This window comes from Gracilinanus agilis, chromosome 1 (assembly GCF_016433145.1).
Source record: "Gracilinanus agilis isolate LMUSP501 chromosome 1, AgileGrace, whole genome shotgun sequence".
In the NCBI taxonomy this organism is placed as follows: Eukaryota; Metazoa; Chordata; class Mammalia; order Didelphimorphia; family Didelphidae; genus Gracilinanus; species Gracilinanus agilis.
This window is the reverse complement of record NC_058130.1, coordinates 388580983-388605042: the sequence shown is the minus strand read 5'-3', so window position 1 is coordinate 388605042 and position 24060 is coordinate 388580983. Positions and strand designations below refer to the sequence as shown.

General features: G+C 38.4%; 1 protein-coding gene across 1 annotated transcript in view; it reads right to left on the bottom strand.

Moving 5' to 3' along the window:
- The window catches only part of CPLX4 (complexin 4), a 38119-nt gene that overhangs the window by 10562 nt on the left and 3497 nt on the right, over positions 1–24060 (bottom strand). Inside the window, exon 2 of the mRNA XM_044657792.1 lies at positions 21156–21243. Coding sequence (XP_044513727.1) covers positions 21156–21243 — 88 coding nt within the window. The remainder of the gene's footprint in view (positions 1–21155; positions 21244–24060) is intronic.

Sequence of the window (24060 nt, the reverse complement as noted above, 5' to 3'; positions counted from 1 at the left end):
GACATTGGGTCCTAACTAAACTATAGTGATCACAACAATGTAATTAGAAAAGATTGTGGAGTTCTAATTTTCCTGGACCTATAGCTTTTTAAATTATTTTTTATTAAAAACTTAATATTGGACATAAATATGACCAGCTAAATTTTCTTATTAATTATATATGCTTTCTTAGTAACTATGCACAAATCAAGGCCAATGCAGCAAATGTCATCATAATTTTTCAGTCAGTTCTCATCAGCGTTCTTTTTCTATTCGTTCTCATTCACTTTTCCTCCTATGTGGTCATAGTTAATATATAGTCCATTCTTCTACTTCTATTTTGATCGCTTTGTGCTATTTCATTAAAGTGTTTGCCTATTTCTTTGTGGTCCTCTTGCTTGTCAGTTTTAATTTTGTTATTACTTTAGGGCACCATTATTTGTTTAAGCATCCCCTTGTTGAACATTCAGGTTGCTTTCAGCTTTTTGAAATTACCTATAACACTGCTATGAAAATCTCAGATAACTCCTTTTTGCTTTCAATAATCTTTTCAGGGTATATTGCCAACAATGGAATTATCAGATCAAAAAGTATGATTATTTTTCTAACTTTAACTGCGTAGATTTTCATCTTGTTTTTTTAAAGTATTTTTTGCTTTTTATAGGAAAACCCATCAAATCAGTCATTATTTATTCAATATCTGCCATGTACCATTGTACTGTGCTAAGCACTAGGGATATTAAAAAGATCCAAAAAGCAATCTCTGCCCTCAAGGAACTCACTGTCAAAGTCTTTAGAATCCTCTTTCTAGTATACAGTTTAGTTTCTCAGAATCATAACCTTCTGCTAAATGAGCACATGCGTAAAGAATACAACAAATAGGAACATGGAAATGGCACTAACTAAGCCTGAAAGAAAGAGCCAGGATAAAGTAATGAAAAGCACAGAAGTGGAGAATATACGGTGGGCATTACTCAGGCCCATTTCCTGTTTTCCCGCTGAACAGCTCTCCTGATGGGGACAGTGTTGGTAACTCAAACAATGACTGTTTTGTCCAACTTCTCTGATGCTGTGGACCAATCCAAAGCTGGGGAAACCAGGATATTTTGACACAGCTCACACATCAAAGATCAGCATTAATGCCTCATTACATCCCTAAAATGAGACATGACAGTGGTTACAAGCTGATATGAGCCAACATCAGTGCTAGCAGCAGGAAGTGTTCAAGAGGGGATGGACGTCCCAAGTCTGAATAAACCAATGGATGAATGAATGAGAGACTAGCAACATCAGGGGGCTGCTAGGCTCTTCCCATATTTTTTTCCCTGTAGTAAGGGGGGGACTCGATTAATGTTAACCATTTATTTACCTAGAAACTCTAGACCCCCACGGTATACTCTTTAGTGTTTGGAAACCTACCTGCAAATTCTATCATCAGCATTTGTTAAACTGAGAAAACAACCGATTAAAATTTTTTTTGCCTGTTATAGAATTAGTCTTCAGTTCTCCATTTTGTCCTACAGTGATTAGATTTTATAATCAACACCAAATTCCACATTCTTCTTTCCTTCCTTCCCTCCCTCCTATCTTCACTCCCTCCTTTCTTCTTTCTTTCCCTCTCTCCCTCCTTCCTTCCATCCTTCCTTTCCTCCTTCCTTTCTTCTTTCCTTCCCTCCTTCTTTCCTTCCTTCTATTCTTTTCTTCCCTCTCTCCCTCCTTCTCTCCTTCCTTCCATTTTCTTCCTTCCCTCTCTCCTTCTTTCCATCCTTCCGTCTTTCCCTCCTTTCTTCTTTCCTTCCCTCCCTCCCTCCTTTCTTCCTTTCCTCTTTCCTTTCTCCCTCCCTCCTTCCTTCCCCAAACCCTTACCTTCTGTCTTCAAATCAATATTAAGTATTGGTAGAAGAGTGGTCTATAGACCAGGCAATTGGGATTAAGTGACTTGTCCAGAATCCAAATGCTCTCCTCCTTAAAGGATTACTTTTTTTCCTACTGTCATTTACTGTTGATTTTCTCCTAAAAATTAATGTGACTATTTATTGTTCCTATGTTATGAGTTCTATCCAGTCTTTGCCACTCCACAGATCTCTTAAAAAGGTATTATTTTTTGCACCAATATTGAACTATGATTCTAAACCCATGTTACAATGATTGTATCCTCTGGCTTCTGAAGTGAGGGGATCCCAAATCCTTCAGTGGATCTTACATTCACCACACCTCAGCTTCTTCATGGTAAAGTTTTGTCTACTAAAAAAAATCAGTTTGACTAGTCAGTCAAAAACCAGTTTATATCAGTAAACAATTGAAATTGTGGTCCAAATGGCGAAAAGTAACTAATATAATGAATTGTTTTGTTTCGTTGCATTTTGGCTACTTATTTTGTCATTGCAGAGCCACAGCCTTAATGAGAATTGTCTTTGTGATTACTGGAAAAAATATTCATCAAATGCCCAGCTATGAATGGTACCATTAGGGTGAAAAAATCATCAGAGATGTTGGGGTGTGCAGGGTGTAAGCAGATATGGTTTCTATCCTCAAGAAGCATATAATCAAAGGCATACGCATTGAAATGCCCAAACATAGAGGCCATACAAAGAATAAAAACCTTCAGCAGAAACTGAATACGTAGCATTTCACGTAGACATATGTCAAGGGAAGTCATAATATAATGGATAGAAGAAAGACATTATTGAAGTCATCCTGAGTTCAATTCCTTCCTCTAACACTATGGGACTGTGTGGGCAAGTCATTTACCCCATTCTATCATATCTTATTAAAACTATTGTTTCAAGCAATTGGGACTGGAAAATATAGTGGGAATTCTACACACCTAGGAAACCACTGCTGTAGGCAAAAAAAAAAAAAAAGTCAAAGGTAAGAGAATTTGGGAGGTGGACTACAAAAGATCAGGTACATGTATTTGTTAATTTTAGAGAAATTTCTGTGGAAGATATATCAGAAATCTTTGCTGTGTTTGAGAAGAGAATCCAAGGTTTACTGCTGCTGCTTATTGTTGCTGCTACTGTTCTTCCCTTCCTCAATCATTCAGTCCCCCTTCCTACACTGGCTTGGGATTTAATTGTTAGAAAATGGATTCGGATGATTTGTGTTCACTGAATGTCTACCATGGGCTACGAACTGTATTGAATAATGGACGAGTCCAGTGCTCCAAGGTTCAAGTTATGGACATTTGGGACTTCTTTCTTTTCTGAAAACAATTCAAGGATTAAATTCTCAAAGCAGACTCCTGTGATAATACATTTTTTCCCTAAATGGAACTTTTTTAAAGACAGAATTGCTTTATTCAATACATTTTCTATGCTAGTCAGAGAAAACCCATAGTCAACTCAAAACAAATGATGCCCTACATAGATGAGACAAACACCAGGTGTAAATAAATCATATTCCTCAGTGGGGGGTGAGACATTTTTTTCAATGACTAACCAAGATTGACAATTCTGTTAATAGGATTAAGGTTCATTATGGAACTCTTTTCTCTTATTAATTTGGTTTGACTTGCATATGGATTTGGGGTTTGCTAAGAGGAGGGGAACATTTTAGTCTCAAAACAGCCTGGTGGTTTTGTTTATTTTATTTAAGAGGAAGAAAAATTATATCATTTTGATGTGACTCTAGTAACATCATTTGTCCCTTATAGTAAAAGCATCATTTACTTTAAAATAATAATTAAGCACCATGACTTGTAAGTCTTAAAGGAACTGATATGAATATGACTTGTGGCAGAGAGCATGTTTCCACTGGTTTTATATTTTTTTTTCTAGGGTGTTTGAGTTTCTTTGATAAACTTGGAATATTCTTTTTTCACTTAGACCAGTTTTAATAACTATCTCTCTACTGATTTGCACAATCTTTTCTGAAAAACAGAGATTGAGCTAAATTATCAAAACTCAGAACAAATCACCTTAATTTGCCAAACCTCAAAGAAAACCAGATCCCAAAATTTTTTCATTACTGATCCATGGATGCAATCAAAGTTCTTTTTTTTTTTAATGTCTAACAAATCTGTGCTAATCAGAACTAAATCTTTTATCTTTTCAAAACCTGTACAGGGCCTTCCCTAAGCACAATTTGGAAAGGAAAACTCTCCCACCCCATCATTTCTATCTAAAGAAAGAGATCTGATCATTCACTTATTCTCCATTATTTTTTTAAAAGGTGTTACTGGGGAGTGGAACCCAAAGAAATGAAAGTCTAACAGTGACATGATTTTGTTCTACAAGAGAGGAGGATATTTGGAGCAGTGGATCATCCCCTCTAATTATCCCATGTAGGCAACCATACTATCTTCCTCATCATACAATATGGATAACCCTGGATATTGAACAAAAGAAAAACCCAATAACTCAATTGGTTCAAGTCCCCTTTGATTTGTAAAAAAAAATACCATTTCAATGTCTTTCTAGAATAAGATCCACTGGTCTGTGACTAATATATACTTCAATTTTTCAAGGAGCCATGATGTAATCAGTATATGCACTTCATCTAATAATGTAGCTATGACAACTTAGTAAATGGTCTTCAAGAGTTGCTGCAGCTAAAGGAATCATCACCCTTTCACTAAACTAGTGATGCCCTTCCTTGAATTCAGGTTTAGTTCTCAGACGAGACAAACAGTCTCTCACAAGGCTCATACTAATCTTTCTGGTTTGGGAAGAACCGTAAGAGTTTGTGCTCCAATGGCATTGTCCCTGGTTGAACCCCAGATCAATTCCATGTCACAAAGAATAAGGCTTTTAGTGGAAATTGGAAGACACATATACAATGATAGGCTCCCTTTAAAAATGTATAACTACAATTACAGAGATTGTTTAGGATTTCTGCCTGTGGTGTTGTTTAAGAACTTGCATCTTGAGGAGCTGGGATCCAAAATGGGATTTCCTTTTTTTTTTTTTAAAGTCATTTGAGTGGATTCTCCATATAGCTGGTACATATTTTTTGACAGACACTGGAAATAGACAGTGAATTTTACTCACATTTAAGTAGAAAAGGGTTGGATTTTAGCTGGGGAATAAGGTAATAATAATAATAAACCTGACAGTTTCTCTGAAGAAAGAACCATTGGAATGATATTAGAAGACCAATAGTTTTGCAGTGATGATACATGACTTAGAATCATAGACTACCATAGCTTCTGAGGAATGAAAACTAAAGGTCACCTTAGAGAAGGCACATGATGATTGTGTATATATTGCATCCTGATACCAGAGATAAATTTTATGTGAATAAACATACACAATATATCATCTTGGAAGATTCTAAACATGCCATATTACATATTCTGGAAAAAAATGGTTGATTGGTTTTTGCTGACCTCTTCCCCCCCCCCCCGCTACCTGTTTAAACATCTTTTTGCAAGGGATGATTATCTGTGATGGGCAGAAGAAAGGTATACTTCCAGAAATGAAGTTTGCCACTTTATTAATTCATAACAAAGAATCAGTAAAAAAATGTATTTGAAAAAGAAAAGATATTATTAAAGAGGTATGTGACTGGGAAAAGAGGCTGTTTTATTTATGTAGCAATAGTGAGAGATCCAAGATGGATAGGCCATACATTTTATTGGTACTCACACAATATCAAAAAAATCTAAAAGATCTAGAAAGGGAGAGCAAAAGTTCCCAGTAAGGCTGGGCTGTCTTCCTGTGGAAGATTTTAGAGGAATATATGGACAAAATCCCGATAGACTAGAGAAGGCATGTATAGTTGCCATCCCCATGATATATTGGAGGGAATACCCTCACTGAGTCATATTCATTGTGTGCAGCTAAGTTTGAATTTAACTCTGGGCTACTTTTCAGAACCATAGTATAATAGAATTCTAGACCCGGAAGACTAGAGATCATCTTGTCCAATATATTTTGAAATGAAGTGTGAATTTTTTTCAGCAGTGGGAAGATCCTCTTTTGGTGGGGGGTGCTGAAAATTTTTATTTAATTAATTAATTTAGAATATTTTTCCATGGTAACATGATTCATGGTGGGGGGAAGATCTTCAGGAATTTGAAAACTAGCTACTTGTTCATTTTTGCCATGCCCTTGCTAATGACTATTCTTTTCTTATTAATGGTATTTTAAATGGTTGATAGGTTTATCAGTATTCTTGATGACACACATAAATAGGGAATAAGAAAATATAATCATAAGAAGACTTCTAGTTCCTGTCAAAGAGAGTCAATCATTCCATTTAATAGTCACCCAGTTTGTTTTACCCCAGTCAGCAGAGTATGGCCCTTTTAATAAGAGATCCCAGTCAAATAGTCCTTTTAGAAAATTCACTCCCCAATCGAAAATTTGGGAAAGTAATCTTTATAAGATGTGACAGCTCCTAGGAGGCCATTTTCCTCAAATTTTTTTTTCTAAGTTGGGCCTTAATAAGGAGCTGTCCTGGGGGCCAAGAACTGAATCCTGCTGCTATTTAACCTCTGGGATGGTAACCCAGAGCAATTATGAATGAAGTATCTGAAGGGATTAATTGTTTGTTAGCTTGAGGACATTTTGAATGTGTTGCACTCCCTGTGGCTTATTAATGTCATTATTGCTTCCTAATTGATATAGATGTTATAAGATTACAAGGACTTCTTAGCAGGCTCTAAGGCAATGGTCTTCAAAACCAGTGGCCAAAGGGGTATTAGTGGCCCCAGTTTGCTTTCTGAGGCCTTGCTCTCTAATACAGAATCACAGAGCTGAAAGGGACTTAAAAGTCTCTTTTATATGTTTCACCCATGAAATACCCCAGCTTCCATTGTCTATTCTCCTAAATACTCAAATGAATCTATGATCTCATTCATCTAACCCACTCCCTACCTAAATGAGAATCCCCTCAACAACATCTACAACATCTCCAAATAGTCATTCACTCTTCGATCGATCCAGGGAGAGAAATCCTGAGGCAGTCTATTCTACTTCTAATTGGGAAGAAACAAGCATTTATTAAACACCTACTATATTCCAGGCACCATGATAAGGGCTTTGTGAAGATTATTTCATTTGGTCCTCACAACCCTGGGGGGAGGTGCTATTATAATCCTCATTTCATACTCAAGGAAATTGAGGTAAATAGGAGTTAAGTGACTTGCCAATCTATAGCAGCACAAGGCATCTTCCCCCTCCTGCTGCCAGCCCAGTCTTCCAACTGGAATGGGGAGAACCTCCAGTGCAAAGAATAATCCTCCCATTGACTTCAGGCTTTTACTGTACCTATTCTTTGAGGATGGAAAATTGGTACTCTCTACTCAGTAGTGAACATTCTCACATATCCTTCACATCCAGTAATTCTGATCTCCTTGAAATCATCAGCCAAACTTCATTTCTTCCCTTCTACCATTCTGTTCTTCATTCCCATTTCCTTCAATCTTCCCATCCCAAAGTTTCATCCTAGTTCTACCCAGTCCTTTCACTGTGTCCTCTGGAATGCCTGTGCCATAGGCAACAAAGTTCCCTTCATCTTAAATCCTTTCTTCTTCTCATTCCTTCCACCTACCAGCTCTTACTGAAACCTCACTTCCCCTTAATTACGTAGCCTCTCTGGCCACCCTTTCCAGGACTGATTGCACCTTCACTCATTCTCCTCAGATCACTGCTCAACGTAGGGGAGTTAATCTTGCTCCCCATTGCCCCTTCCAGTTTCTCTCTCTTCCTCCATCACTCAGTAACCCCTCTTCCTTTGAGGTTTGTGCTATTCATATCTACCATTCCATCAAAATCCCAGTATCTATTGTCTACAGATCTTTAGGTCGTTTCTTTTCCTTCTCCAATGAGTTTAATACTTGGCTTACAATTTTCTCTCCTTCCCTCCCACTAGGAGGCTTCCCTATACATATTGATTCTCCCTCAAATATCCTAACCTCTTAGTACCTTAACCTATTCATCTCCCAAGATCTACTCCTCCAACTTAGCCACACACAAAAATGACTCATAAGCTTTCATTTTTCATCACACATAAATGTACCACTTTTATGTTCAAGAATTCTGAAATCTCCTTACCTGAACATAGTCTACTGGCTCTTTATCACTCCCTCTGCCTTCCTTTACATAACCCTATCTGTCATCTGCACTATGACCACCAATCTCTTAACCACTCAATTCTCTTCCTGGCCATTTCCCCTGCACCAAACATTCTCTCCTCTTCTCTCCATGTTGCCTTGTTGGTGAACCAATCCAATTCTACACTATCCTCCTCTCTTGAGCCCCTAGTCTCCTATTATTTCACCAATTATGCCCAGCCAAGCCTCAATCTTGGGTCACTTCCATCATTTGTAGCTTTTGCTCTTACACATGTGCTTCTAAGCAGAACTAGAGAAAATCACACAGCTATTCTGATTAGGTTCACTACAAATATATTTTGCATAAACTTAATTGGGCTCTCAGTATTGCAAGGTAGTCCTACTATATCTCCCTTATTTACCCACAATTCCCATCTGTATAGCAGCTTTTCCAAACCCTTTCATCACTCTGAAAAACCTTCTATTGATTCTCTTTCTCCCATTATCACAACTGAGAACCTTGCTTCATATTTAACAGGAAAAAAAAATCAAAGCCATGTACTATGAACTCCTTTTTCTCCTGTCTTCCTATCACTCAAATGTCTTCTGTCACTTTCTCCTCCTTTGTCCATTTCTCATATGATGAGGTGAGCTTACCTTACCACTACTAACCCCTCTACCTGCTGAAGTGATCCCATTCCAGCTCATCTCCTTGAACAGATTTTTTTCTCTGTCATCCTTACTCTTTCACTTATTTTCAATTCTCCCTCACTGCTGGCTCATTTTTTATTGTCCAAAAACATGCCTATACTTCCTGGTCTTGAAAAAAAAACTTCTCAGTTGATCCTTCCATCCCTGCTATCATCCTATATCTCTGCTGTGCTTTGTAACTAAATTGTAACTAAATTTTGTAACTAATAGTAATTAAATTCTTCAAAAAGAAGTAACTAAATTCTTCAAAACTCTATGATAGCAGTACCAGATATTAAACTATACTATAAAGCAGCAGTCATCAAAACAATATGGTACTGGCTAAGAGACAGAGAGGAGGATCAATGGAATAGACTTGGGGTAAATGACATCAGCAAGACAGTGTATGATAAACCCAAAGAGCCCAACTTTTGGGACATGAATCCACTATTTGACAAAAACTGCTGGGAAATTTGGAAAACAATATGGGAGAGATTAGGTATAGATCAACATCTCACACCCTACACCAAGATAAATTCAGAATGGGTGAACGACTTGAATATAAAGAGGGAAACTATAAACAAGTTAAGTGAACACAGAATAGTTTACTTGTCAGATCTGTGGGAAAGGAAAGATTTTAAAACCAAGCAAGAGTTAGAGAAAATTACAAAATGTAAATTAAATGGTTTTGATTATATTAAACTAAAAAGTTTTTGTACAAACAAAAACAATGTAGTCAAAATCAGAAGGGAAACAACAAATTGGGAAAATATCTTTATAATGAAAAACTCTGACAGGGGTCTAATTACTCAAATATACAAGGAGTTAAAGCAATTGTATAAAAAATCAAGCCATTCCCCAATTGAAAAATGGGCAAGAGCCATGAATAGGAAATTCTCAGGTAAAGAAATCAAAAGTATCAATAAGCACATGAGAAAGTGTTCTAAATCTCTAATAATTAGAGAAATGCAAATCAAAACAAATCTGAGGTACCACCACCACCTCACACCTAGCAGATTGGCTAAAATGAAAGAAGGGGAGAGTAATGAATGTTGGAGGGGATGTGGCAAAACTGGGACATTAATGCATTGCTGGTGGAGTTGTGAACTGATCCAGCCATTCTGGCTGGCAATTTAGAATCATGCTCAAAGGGCTATAAAAGAATGCCTGCCCTTTGATCCAGCCATACCATTGATGGGTTTGTACCCCAAAGAGATCATAGATAAACAGACTTGTACAAAAATATTTATAGCTGCGCTTTTTGTGGTGGCAACAAACTGGAAAAGGAGGGTATGTCCTTCAATTGGGGAATGGCTGAACAAACTGTGGTATATGCGGGTGATGGGATACTATTGTGCTAAAAGGAATAATAAACTGGAGGAGTTCCAGGCGAACTGGAGAGACCTCCAGGAACAGATGCAGAGCGAAAGGAGCAGAGCTAGAAGAACATTGTACACAGAGACTGATATACTGTGGTAAAATTGAATGTAATGGACCTCTGTACCAGCAGCAATACAATGACCCAGGACAATTCTGAGGGATTTATGGTAAAGAACGCTGCCCACATTCAGAGGAAGGACTGCAGGAGAGGAAACATATAAGAAAAACAACTGCTTGAACGCATGGGTTGGGGTGGACATGATTGAGGGTGTGGACTCGAAACTACCACACCAATGCAACTACCAACAATTTGGAAATAGATCTTGATCAAGGACACATGACAAAACTAGTGGAAATGTGCATTGGCCATGGGTGGGGGAAGTGCGGGGCGTGAAGGGGAAAGTAGGAGCATGAATCATGTAACCATGTTAGAAATGAATATTAATAAATGTTTTAAAAAAATCTCTATGATAAGTGCCTTCGTTTTTTGTCCTTTCACTCTTCTTAACCCCTTATAATCTGGCTTCCTGACTATCATTCAGTGGAAACTACTGTCTCCAAAGTTTCTAATGATCTCTTCATTGTCAAATTCAATAGTCTTTCTCGATCTTCATTCAGCTTAACCTCTCTGCTGCCTTTGACACTGCTAATAACTCTCTCCTTGATATATCTTCCTTCTGGACTTTCAGGGCACCCCTCTCCTGATTTTCCTCCGTATGGTGCAATATGATCACTCCTTCTCTAAGTCCTTTGTTAGATCTCCCTCCAGGTCACTCCTTCTAACTGTGAGCTGTCTTCTAGGGTTCTGTCTTGTGCCCTCTTCTCTTATCCCACTAGATTTCTTTCCTAGACCTCATTAGTTCCCATGGATTTAATTATCACCTCTATGATTCTCAGATCTACCTTTCTAGCCCTAATTTCTCTGCTGACCTTCCCATTCAGACATCTCAACTTCAATGTCTAATAGACATCTTAAGCACAATATTTCCAAAATAAAACTCATCCTCTTTCCCCCTAAACACTTCCCCCCCACATTACCTACCTTCTCTATTACTGAAGAGGGCAACATCATCCTCCCAGTCCCTCAGACTTGCAACCAAGAAGTTATCTGGGATTCCTCACATATTTCAACTCTCATAACAAATCTGTGTGCCAAGGACTATTGGACTTACCTTTGCAACATCTCTCAAATATATCCCTTCTTCTCCTCTGACTTTGCTACTAGCTTCCTTCAGGTCTTAAACTAAGTCCCACTTTCTGTAAGAAGCATTTCCCGATTCCCCTTAATGTTGTTGTTGTTTTTTATAAAACCCTTACCTTCTGTCTGGGAGTCAATACTGTATATTGGCTCCAAGGCAGAAGAGTGGTAAGGGTAGGCAATGGGGGTCAAGTGACTTGCCCAGGGTCACAAAGTGGGAAGTGTTTGAGGCCAGATTTGAACCTAGGACCTCCCATCTCTAGGTCTGGTTCTCAATCCACTGAGCTACCCAGCTGTCCCCTCCCCTTAATGTTAATGCTTTTCCGCTAAGATTTTTTCCAATTGATAATGGATCTATCTTGTTTGTACTTCTTTGTTTCCAGATTGTATCCTTTATTAGACTGTAAGTTCCTTGAAAGCAAGAACATTTTCCTCTTTTACTGTATCTCCAGCACTTAGGCCAGTGCCTGGTAGGTAGCAGGTGCCTACTAAGTGCTTATTAACATGACTTTCACTATTGGATTCATAGAGAAGAGGTAGACAAGAGCAAGAAAGGGGCTATTTTTACTGAATACACAGAAACACTATTTGTGGAATAGAAGATTGAAATAATAATGCAGCCTATGAGTGAGGATCTTGACCGTAGGGAGAGTCAGTTCAGCCACACTCTTATCTTACATACTTAATTCCCTTTGTCTCCTCACAATTCAGTTTTGCCAAACTTTAGTCTTGAACTAACCCTACCATCAACCTTCTTAACATCTACTCACATGTTTCTAAAATACTGGAGTCACTACAAAATTATTAATTATTTAATATATTGGCATCTGACTGCTACAGGGTAATCTTATCCTTCTGTCATTGATTCTCTTCTTTATTTTTAATTGTTAAAATTAAACTGCCCACAGCAGTTCTTACAATCCTTTCCTTTTCTTCTCAATCCTTCAATACAAATCTTCTTCCGTTTTCACTGTTAAAAGAGAACCTAGCCTCCACACTTACTAAGAGAGGCCATCTGTCCCAAGCTCTCCTCCCTTCTTGCTATCTCCTCTTCTCTCTAATATGATCATCCCTATTCTCCATTCTTTCTATCCTTGTTCCAATCACTGGCAAAGGTGTAGTCCTTCTCTTTGCTAGCTACAGAAAAAAACAGTCTCAAGTAGCAGTCCCTGCCAACAATAAGACTAATGGAATAGCACCAGCCTCCAGGAGGACCACATCATGCAAGATCCAAGGCCATGCCTTGTCCAAGCCCCTACCTTTCTGACTTCTCATCTACTGCATGAGTCAGAACATCAGTTACCATCTATGTTGTGCTGTCTGGACCCCTTTGCCCATTCACAGTAGTTTGGACATGGAGTTCAAGCAAACCAAACTGTGAGTTTTCTAGAACTCTTGTGTTAAAAAGTGGCTTGTGTGGTAACTAAAAGTTGCCTGAGTAGAGGACAATGAGGGAAGAGGCAGCTAAAGGGTAAAATTTTTACTGTTTGGGGCAAAGCAATGAGAATGCTTTAAGTGCTTACTATTTGTGTGGCACTGGGCTAAGCACTGAGGATACAAATGCAAGCAAACAGAATGACAGTTTCTGCCCTCTAGGAAATTAGATTTTTTCATTTTATTTTTATTGTCATGAGAAACACACTTCCATGTTGATCACTGTTGTAAGAGCACACTCATACATAACCCAAACCCCACAATAAAATCAAAGATACACTGATGTGAAAGACGACTCCAACAGTTTTTTTCTCTGGATGTAGGTAGCATTCCCTGTCATAAGTCTTTCAGAATTGTCCCAGATCAGTACATTGCTGAGAGGAGCCAAGTTTTCACAGATAATCATCATCTAGTGTTATTGTGTACAAGTTCTCCCAGTTCTGCTTATTTCACTCTATATCAGTTCCCTAGGATCTTTCCAGTTTTTTTCTGAAATCATCTTATCATTTCTTATAGCACAATAGTATTCCATCAGCAACAGGTACCACAATTGATTTCGCCATTCTCCAACCGATGGACATCCCCTCACTTTCCAATTCTTTGCTACCACAAAAAGAATAGCTATAAATATTTTTGTACAAGTAGTCCTTTCCTCTTTTTTATTGTATCTTTGGGGTACAGACTCAGCAGTAATATTACCAGATCAAAAGGTATGTACAGTTTTATAGGCCTTTGGGCACAGGGAACTTACATCCTAATGGAAAAAGACCCTTGTACCAAAGGGAGCTGAAATGAGGAAGATGAAACTATTCACATTGGGGCATGGCTTCAAAGTCTAAAGACTTGTTTTTAATGTATTGTTCTTGCTGCTTTAATTGATTCAATGTTGAAATGAAGAATTACAGGCAGAATCCAAGAAAATCTACCTATCCATTACTGTGGGGATGCCATTCCAGAATTTCCAAGGTTACATACCTAGTTGTTATTGAAACAGCAAGTTCATGGAGGAATTCTATGTGAATTGGAATGACCTCCAGGAATGGATGCAGAGTGAAAGGAGCAGAACCAGGAGAACATTGTACACAGAGACAGATACACTGTGGTACAATCCAACATAATGGACTTCTCTACTAGCAGCAATGCAAGGATCCAGAACAATTCTGAAGGGCTTATGAGAAAGAAAACTAACCACATCCAGAGGAAGAACTGTGGGAGCAGAAACACAGAAGAAAAACAACTGTTTGATCACATGGGTTGATGGGGATATTATTGGGGATGTAGACACTAAACAATCACCCTAGTGCAAATATTAATAATATGGAAATAGGTCTTGATTAATGACATATGTAAAACTCAGTGGAATTGTTTGTTGGTTATAGGAGGAGTGGGAGAAGGGGAGGGATAGAACATGAATCATGTAACCATGGAAAAATACTCTCAATTAATTAATTAATTAAAGATTTTAAAATTACACACACTAAAAAAAAGAAATAGCAAGTTCGGGGAAGAGGCAGGATTTGCCAGAGGTGGGGTCTGCATTAGATAAATCCACAAGAATATACAGTTCTAGATCATGAGTCAACACAGTCACTTAGAAAGAAGTAGAACTGGAGGAAAGAAAGCCATTAATAGTTTTAGAACCAAAAAAGTTAGGTGGCATAATGGATAGAGCACCCAGCCTGGAGTCAAAAAGACTCATCTTCTTGAGTTCAGATCTGACCTCCAACATTTACTAGCTATGCGTTAAGTGTAAGTCACTTAATCCTGTTTATCTCAGTTTCTTCATCAGTCAAATGAGCTGAAGAAGGAAGTGGCAAATCACTCAGTATCTTTGCCAAGAAAACCCCAGAATAGGGCTTGACTAAGATAACTGAACAACAACAAAAAAGAAGATAGTATTTCTCCACTAGTTTCACTCAACCACAAGTACTAGTCCAGCTTCTGATCCAGCTGTTAAATAGAATCAGAATAGTGGCTATCATTGACACCTGGTGGTTAACAAGGCTTAGCTCCCATTCAAAATCTTTCCTGAGCTTGCCCATTCTTAACCTTCCTTCATAAAATTACTTTGCATCTTTGTGTCTTGGTGTGCAAGTAATAATATTCATTTTATTTAGACCAGGAGCCTACCACATAGTAGGTGCTTAAGAAATATTTGTTGTTGTTACAAAACACTTTTCACAAAAAATCCTGTGAAGCAGATATATTTGCTTCCCTACTATATTTGATCTGTGAATTTCTCTACCTTTCCCCAATGGAATATAAGCTTCTTGTAGGGAGGGATTATTTCCTTTATTGAATTTGTATTGTATTGGCACATAGTTGATACTTAATAAATACCAGTTGACCTGCTGATTGATCGTATCTACAGGTATGCTGCCTCCAAAAGTACAGGTCACTGTCCTCACAGGCCTTTGTGTGTGTGTGTGTGTGTGTGTGTGTGTGTGTGTGTGTGTGTGCACTCGCACACATGTGCTTCCATAAATTCCTCCACAGAGAATCTATTTAAAATACTAAGGGGCTTCCTTGAAGGTGTTTTATGTTGGATCATTCAGACTATTCATCCATTATCTCTCTCATTCCTTAATGATTAAATACAGCTACTTTTTCAGTCACGTCTCTTTTTAATGACTTCTTTAATTTTTTTCTTTTTGTATCAGAATCATTCTGAATCCACTGTCCATCCAGTGAATCTTCCCTTGTGACTCATCTAGTGCCCTCCTCTGAGCTAATTTTGCAGAGGGTGGTTGCTACTTCCAAGTTCTAGAGTATAATCTATGGATCCATACCTCCCAGATTTATAGATCACAAACCCTCATTGAAGTATTTCCCATTAATGGCCAACCAGTAGACATAATTAGCTCAGAGCAAAAGCACAGTAAGAATAGTAATCTAATACATTGTTCCCCACCTCCCACCCTGGGAAAACTAAGATATACTTTTTTTTTGAAAAAAAAATCCATACCTTCTGTCTTAGAATCAATACCATGTATTATTCCAAGGCAAAAGAGTGGTAGGACTAGGCAATGGGAGTTAAGTGACTTGCCCAGGGTCATACAGCTAGGAAGTGTCTGAGGCCAGATTTGAACCCAGTGTCTCCTATCTCTAGGCCTGGTAAAACTGAACAACATAGCATATGCAATATTCAGCACTCATAATTCCTCTACTTTTCCAAGGAAGGGAGGAAAGTATATTTCATTATCTTTTCTTCATACCAAGATTGGACATTATACTTAAATAGGGTTTAAGGCTTTATTTTACTATTATTTCCATTTATCTAACTGCAGTCATTGTGAAAATTTTTTTATGGTTCTTATTATTTTATTCTGCATCTATTTATAGGAACCTTCTTCCATTACATGAAATTCCTTTTTTGCTTGTTTCTTATTTTTTACCATTTCTTAAGCCCACATTATTGTAGCCTGCTTATCCTTCTATACTCCGGCTGGACTTTGCCCTCTGGGTTGCTTTGTATTTTTAACTTTTTGGATGCTGCAGTATTCTTTGATTTGTAACTATGGGTCAGGGGTCGGCAACGTATGGCTCTTGAGCCATATCTGGCTCTTTTGAGGGCCAGATATGGCTCTTTCTGCAGGAGCCATAAAATCAATTTTTTTTCAGGCACTATTACAAGAGCTCGCACTGAGAGCACTGTATGGCTCTCACGAAATTACATTTTAAAAAATGTGGCGTTTATGGCTCTCACGGCCAAAAAGGTTGCCGACCCCTGCTATAGAGCATCACTGGGGAAACAAGGGAACTAAAAAAGATGGATTGGGCAATCAGGGAGTATTGGAATTGGAACTGGAATTGGAATTGGAAAATTGGAATCATTGAAAATACATGATTTCTTAAGTCTGTTCAAAACTTCTTCCACACTCTTATTCAGCTGCTTCCAAGCAAAGTGGTGGAGCCATTGTCTTGTGTCTCCAGGTCCTGTCTAGTTCGATCTGTGACTTCATGCTTTTTTTTGTTTTTGTTTTGTTTTGTTTTTAAAGAGGACATTTCCCAATTGCTCCAGATTTCTATTTTCCAGCCTTAACTCACAGGAACAAACCAAAACAACTCGAAGTCTCATTTGCATATTTCTGAACTACTGTTGGTCCACTTTGGACGCGCCACCCCCAACCCGCAGTCTCTTACAAAGAATTCTCTCACCCCATTTCTCCATCTGGTTCCTAGTGAATTTCTTTTGCTCATCACTAACAGGACGCCGCACCGGCTGTTTGTAACGGGAACACCAGGTGGCGCACCGGGTCAGACCCTGGGATTGCGACCAGTGGGGACCAGATGCTCCCCTAATCCCCCACGTGGGCTCCATGTGTTCCCTGCTCGGAGGCGGCCCAGGGAGGGCTGTGCCACATGCTGTCCACCTGAATCCCCGAGCTTTCACCAGCATCTCGCTTCCTCTCGTGGGGGCTGTTGAAGGCGCCTTTTACAAAGGGACAGACTAGACCCACATTCAAAAGTCGATTTTCCTTCCTCGTGGGGAGGAAGCAAGAAGGTCCGGAGCTGGCCGTCTCTAGGAGAAACTCTCGGTGCTTAAAAGACACGTCTGTATGATGGCCACCCCCAACGGCTTGTGAGGAGCAGAAAACCAAGCCTTTATTTTCCCCGGACTAATAATCAGGAAAGCTGGAGTGCAATGGGTCTGGACAAAGAGGACCTGGATTCAAAACCCAGCTATCGTGCTTAATATCAGTCAGTGAATTTCTCTGAGCCTCAGTCTTCTCATCTGTAAAACGAAGGGAAGGACTAAACAGTCTCATCCAGCTCTAGAAAAAATACGGGACAGGAGCTCAGCTGTATGACCAAGGCTGAGTTTCAGTTTCTTCACTGATAGCATGGAGTTAATACTTGTCCTATCTGTCTCCCAGATGGAAGGAAACCATTTGGTAAAACTCACTAAATGTGGGCTGCTATTATTGTGTTACCGATATCAAAAGTTACCCAATGCTTTTTTTTTTTAAGGGGGAATGGAGATGATTTTATTCTTCTTGCGCAGATATTTTAAGAGAAGCTTGCTCAGGAGATGTAATATGAGAAAGAATATTTTATAAGCTAAAGCACATTGGATTTCCCTCTACAAACAAATATTTCAAAAATCCTTTTTATCAAAAGGAAATTAAGAGTACATTGTTTGACATTATGAAAACAAAACTGGACTAAGTAGACTTAGCAGTAGAATAAGAAAATTGGTGTTTCAAGTTTTAAAATTTTAATTTCTTATTTTTAAAAATGTAATGGTATGTCTATCACTGCAACATGTAAAAGTGCTTTTTTCCAAACTGGGAGATCATTGTACACAGTAACAGCAACATTGGAGGATGATTATCTGTGAAAACTTGGCTCCTCTCAGCAATGCAATAATCTGGGACAATCCTGAAAGACATGAGGAGGCCATCCACCTCCAGAAGAAGAACTGTTGGAGTCATCTTTCACATCTGTGTATTGATGGGTTTATTTTGGGGTTTGGGTTATATATGACTTTGCTCTTACAATAATGATCAGTATGGAAGTGTGTTTTGCATGATAATAAAGAAAATGAAAAAAAGCACTTTATAAACTTTTAAGAACTATATTTCCAGTTCCTTTTACACAATAGATATTTTTCTGAAAAAGTAATGGATAACATTATTGGTACATATAACCAGTTTTCAATACACTAGAGGGAGCTCTATTTAAAGGAAACTTACTGTGACTCCTTTGGTTAAGTGAATTATCATATCCTAGTTTATTTTTTTAAACTATGAATTTGGTTTTTCTTTCAAATATTGACCCCCATGCCTCTCTGGTTGGGTCTCCAGAAAGTCATAACAAAGGATGAGGGGGAAACAAGTGAATCTAAAATGGAGTTGGTAGAGTATTATCTTCTGCACGTCTTTTTGGTGGCTTTTCACTAAAATATTGGAGCACATGCCCCATCTTCCTGGTCTAGTGGAGTGCTCTGAAGTTCAAAGAGTGAATCCTGATTCTGGTTATGTTAATTAATCTTCTGGGTGAGCAAGTCCTGGTCTCAGTCTCCTCATCCATAAAATGAGAGGTTTGATCTAGATGTTTTCTAAGGCCTTTTCTAACTCTAACAATCTAGGTTTCCACAAATAAATCAGGCATAATATAATATGATTATATAAATCATAAAATAAATCAGGAACTCAAAAACACTATTAGTTTTTGACAGTCTTGGGAAAGGGGAATCTTCAGGCCATAAACCTGCTGGGGAAACAATATTGTCATACCATGGAGTCCTGGATCAAACCTTAGACCCATGAGGTAGTTAGGGGGGATCAATGGATTTAGAGCCCAGTCTAGAGATGGGAGGTCCTGGGTTCAAATATGGCCTCAGACACTTGCTAGCTGGGTGACCCTGGACAAGTCACTTAATCCCCATTGCCTAGCCCTTACTGGTCTTCTTCCTGGAAACCAATACACAGTTATTGATTTTAAGACAGAAGCTAAGGGTTTAAAAAACAAACAACCTAATCTAATCTTCTCTGTTCTCAAAAATTTTCCAGGGAAGATGCCAGTTTCCTGGGCAAGCACATACCAGTAGTTCATTGCCATCAGCAGGGGGAGGTTTTTGCTAAAGTCTGCTTGAAGACCCTTGAGCTGTGCTCTCTTGGGGGGCTTCAGTGGAAGCACTAGATACCATCCTAGCCTGTTTGGCTTTTAATCCTCCTGGGGGCAGGCACACATACACACACACACACACACACACACACACACACACACACACACACACACACTGCATTGTTAGCAGTGAGCTTTCAGAATACAGAGGGTCACCCAGTTTGGTGGCACCTTCCAGATTTCCTGAGCGGAACAGTGATCTTGTTTGAATACCCTTGGCTAGAATCTTCAGAGTCTTTCCTGTTGCTGCCTACCGAGGTGAAACGACCTGAAACACAGTCCCATTTCTCCTGACCTCCCAGACAATCGCCCAGTGATGGACATTTTAGATTTATGCTGTGTTTCTCTGAAGAGCCCCTGGGGTTGGGAAGTGGAGGAAATGAGGGGGGTCTACTTTTTGGGTCAAACCTCCTACACAAACTCCCCAGAAAGCTGACCTAGAGTAACTTTTGTTGGTCTTATCTTCTTTTGGTGCATAGCAGTGCCCAGCACAGTTAAATAAATATTGATTGATTGGTTGATTGATTGATTGATTGATTGATTTCATGGTCTCTGATTTCCAAATCTATATCTCTACTCCCAATTTTGCCCTGACATTTTAAATTTTAATTTTTAAATTTAAAATATTTTTAAATTTTAAATATTTTAAATTTAATTTTAAAAATTTTTAAATTTTTAAATTTTAATTTAAAGAATTTTAAATTGTCATAGGTCCTCTCTACCTGTAGGGCCCATCAACACCTCAAAATTAACACATTCCACATGGAATTCATCTTCTTTCCTCAAATTTATTGTCATTATTATATATCTCAGCATCTCTGCTTCTACTGATGCCACCATCTTTCTACCAGTCCACCCAGCCTGGAGCCTTGTATGTATGGGTTAAGGCAGAGGTAAGAGTAGTTCATTATCTGCCATCACCTTTCCATTTTACCTCTGTTCATTTCTCTTCTCTTCACTGTCTTCGTACAAAGCTTTGGTATCAGAGGGCCTGGATTCCACTGTTAATTTTGGTGCTTTCCAAAGTTGTGTGGCCTCGGATCACTCATTGAATCTCCTGAGGCCTCAGTTTCCTCATCTGTAAAGTGAGGAAGGTGTACCAGGTGGCCTCTGAGACCCCTTCCAACTCAAGAACTAGGAGCCTAGGGACGATGAGGTTTGGGTTCAGAAAAAAAAAAAAGCATGAAAGTGGCACATTACAAGGTATCATTATTAATGGCCACACTTTTATAAAGCCTGAAACCCCATTCAATATATTGTTTTTCCTGAAACTTCTCTCTTCTTTCAATTTGGACCACAGTTATATTCTTAGTCCCCAGAATGAAGACCCTCCCTCCAACTGCCCTTGTGCCAACTGCTTCTTTCTCCTGGAGCCTCGGATGGCAGGGTGATAAGGTTAGAAAAATGCCTGCTGAATGTGAAATGAGAGGATGCCAGGTCAGACCCTAGGTATGCCATCCTATCAGCTCTCTGGGCTTTCGTTTTGTTCCTTTCTGGGCACTGGATTTCCCAGAAGCCACGATGGCCTTGGGACTTGAGAGTCTCAGCTCTGGAGCTGCCACCTGAGAGAGCCCAGGAGGTCCTGATTGGGGAGGAGATCACATCTCATAGATTCTCCTCTTCCTGGGTTCAAATCTGGCCTCAGACACTTCCTAGCTGTGTGACCCTGGGCAAGTCACTTAATCCTCATGACCTAGCCCTGACTGCTTTTCTACTTTTGAATGGATATTTGTATTAATTTTAAAAATTGCAAACAAATTGTTCTTTCTCTTTCCCCTCCCTCCCCCAGAGTAGACAGAATAGTTATATATTCTCATAGAATATTATTCTTGTCAAATAGCTTACCTTTGGGAGGCGATATTTTTCTCTGAGATGAACTCTGAGGCATGCCCTCTCCGCCTTTTTCTGTGTAAATGCAGCATCCCTTTCCATTCTGAAAGTCATAACAGAGCCAGAATAAACAAGGGTTGGAGGAGGAGGCAGAATAAAGACTAAAGAGAATTGCTAAAAGGTTCTGGACCCAAAGAAGCCCACAAGGAGCCAATGTCAATAGAACCAAGTAGAGATGAAGCACTGAAGAGCATCCCTCATCCCCCAGATAACAACTGTACCATATATGTATATGTGTGTGTGTGTGTGTGTATATATACATAAATTTTTGTTTAAAAATTAAAAAATTAAAATTAAAATATTTTTAAAATTTAAAATATATATTAAAAGTTTTTTATAAAATTAAAAATAAATACTTTATGTATATACAATCTATGTATGCTATATTTAAAAGGAATGAAAATGTCTTTATATTTTAAAAGAATGAATATATGTCATATAATATACACATTTATGATATAAGTATTATTATGGATATATACAAGATATAGCTAGGTGTTATACTATATTGTAGAACATAAATATACACACACAGATATATGATGTTAAAGACCAAGAAGCTTTTAGGAACAAAAGGAGTGAAAATATCTTATGTACCTATATCATAAATAAATGTTATCTATGATATATGAGATATTTTAATATGTAAATATAGAATAGAAACAAATACTTGTTGATCATATGATCTTGGTCAAGTCACTATACTTCTCCAGGTCTCAGTTTTCTCATCATTCATAAAATGAAGAGGTTAGACTATATGATCTGTCAGTTTCTGCCAGGCTCTAGATCTATGATACTATGTACCTTTAAAAAAATTTCCCCTTTCCCTCTATTGTAGTGATCGAATTTTTTGTCCTTAGTGCTAAACCCTGAAGGATGAGGAGAGATTTCATACTTGAAATGATAAGATAGGGCCTAAGAATTTATAATGTTAAATCATTTTGAAATGAATTATGTGTCTAGTGAGTATATATGAAAAAAGAAAGCAAAGAGGGGCAGCTAGGTCTCTTGGTAGAATCCTGGGTTCAAATTTGACCTCATCTATGTCCTAGTTGTGTGACCAGGGGAGAGTCACTTAGACTCCATCCTCTAGCTCTTACTGCTTTTTGGTCCTGGAACTGGGTATTGATTCTAAGACAGAAAGAAAAGGTTTGTGTTTTTTTTTTAATAAAAAAGAAAGAATGGGAAAGGGTTAATTAGTAAAATGTGAAAGTTTGAAATAAAAGTCAATACCACAAAGTAAACTTTATACCTTCTTAAATGAATATTCAACTGAAATGTTAAAATTTTGAAAATAAAATGTTAAGTAAGAACACAGAAAAACACAGGAAAATGTAGGGAAACTGATATAATGTGAAGTAAGCAGCAGAGGAAAATGGTACATACAATTATTACGGCAATGTAAATGGAAAGCCAGCAACCAAAAGTTGAAACTGAATGCTGTGAAATTATAATAATCAAATGGCTCCCCCAAAGAGATATGAAAATGAACTTTCATCCCCTTTTTGCAGAGGTGGGGGATTCCGGTCTTGGAAAGGGGCATATGATGTTAGACCCAGTTGGTGTGTTGATTAATTTTGCTTAAGGTTTCCCCCCCTCTTTTTTATTCTTTTTATAAAGTCTGGCTCTCTTGGAGGGAGGGAGGAGTAAGTACTGGAGAATGATGATCATATCAGAGTAAAAGCTAGCAATAAAATTTTTTTTTTTTTTTACTTTTTTTTTTTTTTTTTAAACCCTTAACTTTCTGTGTATTGACTTATAGGTGGAAGATTGGTAAGGGTAGGCAATGGGGGTCAAGTGACTTGCCCAGGGTCACACAGCTGGGAAGTGTCTGAGGCCGGATTTGAACCTAGGACCTCCTGTCTCTAGGCCCGGAGCAATAAAATTTTAAAAGGTTAAATAACCACTTTATATTATCTCTGATCCAAACCCTTTTTCTCCATTACCCTAGCCAACACCCTATACCAGAATCTTAACACCTCATGCTCAGCATCAATTTTCCTGACTAAACAGTTTCTCAACTAATATTCATACTGTCCTCTGCTCAAAAAGCTCCCCAAAGCCTCCTCCCATAAAGCTCTCATCCTTTTCCCCCCCAGTGGTTGTACCCTCTGAGAACTCTTCATGACCTTCTTCCATTCATGGAAATGGATGGATTTAACTTGCCTCAGACACAAAAGTCATACATTTTGAGCCACTTTTCCCAGACACAAAGCATTGCAAAATTACAGCTCAGCCAAACTCAAGTCCTCAGCAAATTTCTGTTAAAAAACTGAAATAAAGTAATGTTCTGAGTCATGTTTAATTTTTTAAAGCAACAGTTGCATCTAACTATTGATTAACTAAAAAGGCAAATTCTCAGAATAATGGCCAGTTAGACAAAATCAATTTTTAAGAATTAAATATGAATTTGATGTTATAGAAATTATTTATTTCATCAATGGAGAAAACTAACTTTGAAGAAGCAAATCTGAAATTTGTCTTCAACTTCCAGTCTTAGACCATTGACTGGGCTGTGGGAAGGTTACATGCCTTGCTGTCATCCAGCTAGTTTTTAGGTCAGAGGCAAAATTTGATTCCAATCCTGTCTGTTGGGCCATCCTGCTCCTGATGAATCTTTCTAGGGCCTTCAAGTTAACCTGAGTCAATCATGTAATCTACCTAAGCCTCAGGTTCCTCAACAAAAAAAGACAGACAGACAAATAGACAGAGGGGAGGAGAGGGAGAGAAAGAAAGAGAGGGATGGGGGAGGGGGAGAGGGGAGGGAAAGGAAGAGAGAAAGGGGAGGAGAGAGAGAGAAGGAAAGAAGAGGGAGACAGAGACAGAGAGAGGGAGGAGGGAGAGAATGAGGAAAGAGAAG